Source organism: Canis aureus, chromosome 12, assembly GCF_053574225.1.
Source record: "Canis aureus isolate CA01 chromosome 12, VMU_Caureus_v.1.0, whole genome shotgun sequence".
NCBI lineage: Eukaryota > Metazoa > Chordata > Mammalia > Carnivora > Canidae > Canis > Canis aureus.
In genome coordinates, this window is record NC_135622.1 from 374,478 (window position 1) to 381,235 (window position 6,758).

At 59.2% G+C, this 6,758-nt stretch overlaps 1 protein-coding gene across 1 annotated transcript; it reads right to left on the bottom strand.

Annotated features, from left to right (window-relative positions):
• Positions 1-1,125: 1,125 nt before the first annotated feature.
• On the bottom strand, positions 1,126-6,412 carry LOC144281388 (double homeobox protein B-like). Its single transcript, XM_077844336.1, has 7 exons — positions 5,847-6,412; positions 4,950-5,104; positions 4,396-4,569; positions 4,071-4,176; positions 3,368-3,522; positions 1,719-2,013; positions 1,126-1,349 (listed from the first exon to the last, which is right to left on the bottom strand). Exons 1-7 carry the CDS (start codon positions 5,869-5,871, stop codon positions 1,126-1,128), a joined length of 1,134 nt encoding a protein of 377 aa, XP_077700462.1. The 5' UTR covers positions 5,872-6,412.
• Between the last annotated feature and the right edge of the window lie 346 nt (positions 6,413-6,758).

Consider the following 6,758-nt stretch of genomic DNA (forward strand, 5'->3'; position numbering starts at 1 on the left):
GAGACAGAGAGAGACAGAGTGAGAGACAGAGAGACAGAGGAGAGAAAGAGAGAGAGAGATTTAGAGAAATAGAGGGAGACAAGCATAGAGGGAGGAGGCGACCATGAGGGAGGAGTGGGGAGATTCACTGCCCGCCCACGAGGATCGGGGTTAGGGGTGAATTAGGCCTCAGCTGACACCGTCACGGCCAGATCGCGTGCGTGGAGTGTGCGTCCCTGGGCATCCCCGCGACCCCTTGGAGGAGTGCTCACACAAGCAGCGCCTCCACCAGTGATGGTGGCTGTGTGTGGGGAGGGTGAGTGAGGCCTGTGCGTGTGTCTGTGCCAAGTTGGGAGCTGCAGGTGGGCGTCTTGGTGTCTCCGCAGCCCGTTTCGGGCACAGGCACGGGAAGGATTGCGAATGTTGCGAGACAGGCAGGAAGGAAGGAAGGGACCGAAGGCCCAGGGGACAAATGACACCACGAAATCGCTCGGGGGAGACAGAGAGATGTTTATTGTAGCCATGGGTCACCCCGTGGAGCTTGAACAGCTGGGATGAGGTTTCCTCAGGTGACTCTTGGCAGGGAAGAGAGGTGACCCGGCTGAGGGAAGACCTGTGACAGGCTGACCGCTAACGTCTGCTGCTTCCTGAATAGCCAGGGACCCTTGAGGGTCCAGGGGCCTGCTGATGGGTCCCACAGAAGGAAAACACATGCACATGCACAAAGGCACACACGCGGCTGAGGTTCTGGAACGCACCCCAGTGGGACCGTCTCACACTGACCGCCCCGAGTGGCTGTGGCCACCCCTCTGGCTGCCACTTGGTGACAGTTGGCAGTGCTCTGGGCAAGATACCAGGCCAAGGCCCCAGGACATTCCCGCCGTAGCCTGGGACAGGAGGCTGACGGGGGAGACCTCAGGCTTTGCCCCTTAGGCCATTCCCACCCTGACAGCCTAGATGCATCCGAGTCCCTGGGCAACACAGTCCAGACCTGGAGCATGATGGCTGCTCCTCCTGGCCTCAGGCTCCGTCCGGCCCCTGGCTGAACTGAGGGTTCCCCCTCCTCTGAGTCACGCTAGGGCCCCATGTTCCCCTGGATGCCTGAATGAATGGGTTGGGCGTGGGGAGGACAGGTCCTCCCTGCTCCTAGGCCTGAGGCCACAAGGAGTCCTGTAGCATTTCCAGCAGAGCGTGAAAATCGTCCTCGCTGAGGGGTGCTTCCAGGGGTCCTGGAGGTTCGTCCTCCTGCAGAGTCCCCACCCACAAGGGGTGGACATCTTCTTCCATCTCATCGGCTGAGAAAAGCTCTTGTAGGAAACTGGAGGTGTCCGCACACAGCTGGTGTTGTGGGGGCAGCGGGACACATGGCCCTGCAGGAGGGGGAGGCTGTTGCCACCAAGCGGGGCTCTCCCCGGGGGCGGGCTGCTGCCCTGTCCCATCCTGGGACCCTGCTGTGCCCATGACTGCCTGGGAACTTTGGCCCCTCCTCGGCGTGGCCTGATCGGTGCCCGAGGGACCTGCGTGACCCCAGTGTTGAGGAGGATCAACAGGCGGAGGCCGCGGGCCAACTTGCGAGGGCAGGGGCGCCTTGCTGGGGTGCTCTTTCGGCTGCTGGCATCTCCCAGGGGAGGGGAGGCCAAGGTCAGCATGACCTGGTGAGAGGCCCCCTCCTGGAGTCAGTTCTGGGCAGCATCGGCTCCCCAGGACTCTGGGAGCAGCAGCGATTCCTCCTTGCCCACCTAAGGTTGGTGTGACCAGACTGGCCCCCGGAATCAGGCGCCCAAAGCCCCCACAAGAAACTGGAGGGACAACAACCACGGAGGAGACAGGAGGTGTCCCTGCAGCCTGCGTCTGCATGCTTCCCAAAGGATCGAAGGGAGCCAGATTTGGAGAGCTCCTGGGGACCCTTGACAGGTGGCTTTGGTCCAATGGGACCGTCCCGCGAGGACTGGGTTTGTGGTTTGCCGCCAAAGCATTCTCGGGCCCACTTGGGCTCTGCCCTGGGTGCCGAGCTCTTCTGTTCTGAAACCAAACCTGGGACAGAGAATAGGGGTTGTGGCCATCAGGAGGACGGGATGCCAAGTCTGCTTGCCCGTGACCTGCCCTGTCCCACCTCACCCACCACACACACACACCCCGCCCTGTGCTCTCTCCAGGAAAGACGCAGTGAATGGTTGGGGCTGCACCTCAGGCCACGGCTGTCCCTACCTTTCCATGGGCCCTCGAAAACCACGTGCACGCCCTGGGCAACCTTGGCCACCTAGCCGGGAGCATACTGGGCCTGTGTCACTTCGCCTGGCAGGTGCTTCTGCTGCTCTTCGCTCCCTGCCCTGCCCTCGCCTTCTTTGCCATTTGCGGCCTGGGGATCAGCCGTGCCCTGAGTCCTGGGACCGAGACTCAGCCGACGGCCTGCCCCACTTTACCCAGGATAGTCCACGTCCTGAGGTCTGCTCCCGGCTGCCCTCAACACCTCTGTCCCCATCTACTCTTGGGTGTGAACGTGTGGAAAACCACATCCTCTGCCTCAGAGCCTTGGACTCATGGCTACGGGGTCTGACTGCAGGCACATCTGTGATGGGCCGAGCGAAAGGCGTGGGCAGCCAGCCCTCCACATCCAGAACAGCTACGTTTGCATCGGCCCTCCCTCCCGTCCTGGCTGGAGGAAAAGAGGAGCTCAGGTGAGCTCCTGGAGTTTCCCCTCTGACCCTGGAAAAGACGCGTCAGAGGAAAGCCAAGGCGTGCCACCTGAAGCAGCCTCCTCACTCACGCTCTTGCACCAACCAAGAGTCTTTCAGAGAATCTGCCTATATCTCCCTGAAAGCTGCCTCACACCTCCCATCCCGTAAAGCGCTGTGTGCAGAACTAAGGCAGAAGAGCCGCACACAGCTGGGCTCCCCGAATCCTCTCCCTCACCTGGATTAGGGCCTGTAATCCCGGCTGATCAGGTTATCCACACAAGCTGTGGCTCCTGGGCAGGATCCGTTTTAGCCCCGTGGTCCTGAGGCCCAGGGCAGCATCACACCGGTCTCCACACAAAGGACGGCAAGCCCACGCACACTAATGGCATCTTGGGGGCGTACTCAATGGATAAGCGGGCTGAGTTTGAAGCCGCTGAGACTACGGCTTCTCTCGAGAGGGGCCAACTTGGACATATTCCCACTTTGGTCCGGTCACCATTTCTACAAGCATGTGTGCTAACCAACATTGAGTTTGGAAATTCTTCCTTTGGACGGGTTCTCCCGGGCTTAGTCAACACTCTGCCCCTGGTGCCTCTGCCCCACACCCCGCGGGTACCCCCTCCCCAGGAGCCCACGTCTCTCCAGCACCATGTAAGGGCCACCTTCCCTTCCACAGGGAACAACCCCCGTGACACACTGTAAAAACTCACCTGAATTCTGGCTTCTGGAAGGCCTGTTTTTCTGGCCAGGCTTTCCCTCATACCAATGCCAGGAAACCGCTCCTCCTCAAAGGCTTGAAGGAGGATACTGGTTTGGGATGCAGAAATGGATGTCCGTTTTCTCCTGCCTTCCTTCGGGACTCGACCTAAAGAGAGAACAAGGTTGGAGAGGAGGGCTTGGACGCCAATAGCACAGCCAGTGTGGAGACAGAAGTGGGTGTCAGGGTGTGTGTGATGGTGTGTGATGGTGTCTGAATTCATATGACTGCGTGTGTGTGTGTGTGTGTGTGTGTGAGAGAGAGAGAGAGAGAGAGAGAGAGCGCTTTTCTCCATGTTCTCTGTCTTCATAGGCTCTCCTTCCCTGAGCCCAAGGAGACAGAGCCTGGACCGAGCCCCAGAGCCAGCGTTTGAATAACAATGGTGAGTTGATGGAAGAAGAGGCCTGTGTCCTGGCTAGCAGGTTCAGGACAGGAAGATGCAGATACTTCCTGACCCAGAAACAGCCCGCCTGCTGCCTGCCCAGGAATGGCAGGCGGGGTGTCGCCATCTGGGGTCACAAGGGTGGCTAGAGCCTGAGAGCAGAGCTTGGGGCCCTTCCTGAGGCTTTTGCCACGGCCAGGTCAGCACACAGAGACACGTTCCTGTGTCAAGGAGTGGCTCAGGAGGGGACCCTTCTTGGGTGCCGGGGAGTCACCTGGAGGCTGTGCCTTTCCATTCGGTGGCCCTTCTCCTTGGGGAATTCTGGAGTCCAGTCGGCGGCTCTGCCTTAGCTGTCTCGTTCTCTGGTTTTGGAACCAGACCTAAGGGGCAAGAGAAGAAGCAACGTTCAGGGAACACGGGAGGGCAGGAAACCCCACACATGTGGCAGGGACATGAGGCCCCAAGACCAACCAACAACCCAGAGAAAGCCAGAGCTGGCTTGGTGCCTCCAGTGGCACGTGCTATTTGCATGGCCCTCTGGTGTACAAGGAAGTAGGCGTTGGTCTAACCTGAGGAGCGAGAAATGTAGGGAAACCTACAACAGACGGCATGGGGACAAGAGTCATTTCTTCTTTGGTCATCCGCATGGGCAGAGGATGCAGCTCCTGCTGAAGTCCCCTGTAGGGAGCTGAGGCACTTTGACTGACCAAGAAGACACTGGAAACGGGTGTCATTCTCCTCACCAATGGACCCATGCGCAGGCTTCCTCTGCACTGGAGGGAAAAGACAGGTGTGCCGTCATGGATAGGCATACGTGCGTCTCTATGTGTCTCCTCCCCACCCCTGTAGGAGGACTCACAGTGTTTCATGTGGGGAAAGTGATTGGTCAGGACACAGGATCTCTGGGGACACTCAGCCCATGGGCATGGACCTGTCGTCGGGCCTCAGACCTTGGGCCCCAGAGTTCCCTCGTCCCTTGAGTGAAGGTCTTGGAACGACCTCCAAGGGCAAGGTCTCCTAGGCCCCCCACACCCCAGGCCGTAGGTTCTGAGCTCCCCAGCTGACCACGCAGAAGGACGGGCAAACACCTAGCCCCACGTGCGTGCACTCTTCCTCCCCCAGAGTCCGTGAGAAAAGCACTGGGGCTGCCTACCTGGATTCTAGACTCGGAGATGGCCAGCTCTCGGGCCAGGTGTTCTCTGGCAGTGATGCTGGGGTAAGGGTTCTTCTGGAAGAATGCCTGCAGGGCCCCCTTCTGGCTTGCCGTCAACACGAGCCTCCTTCGTCGGGGTGCTCGAGGGAGTGGGCCTGTGTGGGGAAGAGAGCAGCGACGGGAGGAAGGCTTTACGCTTTCAGAGGAGCATCGACCGGTGATGTGCTCTCAGAGCTCCTGTTTCTGGGATGTCGAAAATGTCCCCATCCAGGGGCACCCATCCCTTTGCCACTCATGGACCCACCTAAGCCTGAGGGGGTTGTTCCACTGGACAAAGGCCGTTCCGCATCTGCCCTTGGGAATGGGTGATTGTCAAGGATCTAGGGAAAGGGCAGCCTTGAGCTAGGTATGTGATTCCAGGCCAAGGTATGGAGAAGACCCTGGGTGGGGGTCCCGGTGGGCATCGGGTTTGAAGAGGTGGTGGGGCGGGGTGAAAAGCCCGTCGGGAAAACCAAAGAGGACCATATGTCCACCAGGAAACCTCAAGGGAACATGTGAAAACCCATGCCCACCGTGGGTCCCTTGAGGTGAAAGTTCTACAGTGGTCAACTCGTCTAAGAAGTGATCCACCTTGACCCAATTTCTGCGCCCCGAGGTCCAGCCGGCAGCCTTACAGAAGCGGGGCTCCTGCTGGGAATCTCGGCCCAGTCCAGGGTTCCCTCCCCCCGCAGCCCTATGCAACCCTCTCTCCAGCCCCTTTGCCCAGACCCCAGGGGAGCCCCGCCCTCCCACGGGCGTCCCAGCCATCCGGGTGGTGACTCCTCTTGTGCTTAAGCCTGGAAAGTCGCCAGAGCCCCTGGGCATCCCAGCAGGAGCGGGGCCCCGATGGCCACTCACCGCCGGGGGTGCTGCTGGAGGCCATGCTGCAGGAGGAGCTCGCTCTCGGGGCGCCGGCAGGTCGACTGGGCTGGATGCGGCAGCGCGGGACTTACCACGGCCTGGGTGGCCCCGCCCCAGGAAGGCCCACCCCTCGGCCTTCCCACAGCTTCCTGGGTGGCTCTGCCCTCAGTGGGGCTGACGTTGGGCGGGCCAGGGAGGTCTCCCGGGACGGGGCCTCGGGACCACCCGAAGCAAGAGTTGGAGCTTGGCCTGCGTCGCATGGGCCCGCCCCCTTCCCGGCACCCACAGGCCTCTCGGGATCTCAGCTCAGGCACAGAGACGCACCCTGAGGCCCTGTGCACCGTGTCTCTGCCCGGACCCCTTCGTGGCCCTGGTACAAGGGCTCAGGATTCCGGCCCCACCTCTGGGCGCCCGGCACGAGCCTCCTGCTTCGCCTCCCTGGAAAGTCATTTTAATTTTTTTCCTTCGTTTTTTACTTGTTCCAGTTAAACTCGTGTGGTTTATTTCTTTTCACTTTGGTCATTTTTCATTCGGAGTGTTCCACTTTTCCTTTTTAGGTGTATTTGTAGCAATGACTGTAATTTCGAGATACATATGTATATATATCTCCAAATTATATGCATACGTTCATATATATATGGATTTTTTTTTATTTTATTTTTTTTTATTTTATTTTATTTTTTTTTAATTTTTATTTATTTATGATAGGCACACAGTGAGAGAGAGAGAGGCAGAGACACAGGCAGAGGGAGAAGCAGGCTCCATGCTCCGGGAGCCCGACGTGGGATTCGATCCCGGGTCTCCAGGATCGCGCCCTGGGCCAAAGGCAGGCGCCAAACCGCTGCGCCACCCAGGGATCCCTGGATTTTTTTTTAAACAAACATATACTTTGAGGTCCCCGTGGGTTTT

What these genes read in the sequence shown, in the direction of transcription:
- LOC144281388 (XM_077844336.1), bottom strand. Translation starts at nt 5,871, where the DNA reads ATGGCCTCCAGCAGCACCCCCGGCG. An exon ending in TCTCCGAGTCTAGAATCCAG is followed by an intron (nt 4,570 to 4,949) that starts GTAGGCAGCCCC and finishes TTTTCCCTCCAG; the next exon opens with TGCAGAGGAAGCCTGCGCAT. An exon ending in TCTGGTCACACCAACCTTAG is followed by an intron (nt 1,350 to 1,718) that starts GTGGGCAAGGAG and finishes CCCCTCCTGCAG; the next exon opens with GGCCATGTGTCCCGCTGCCC.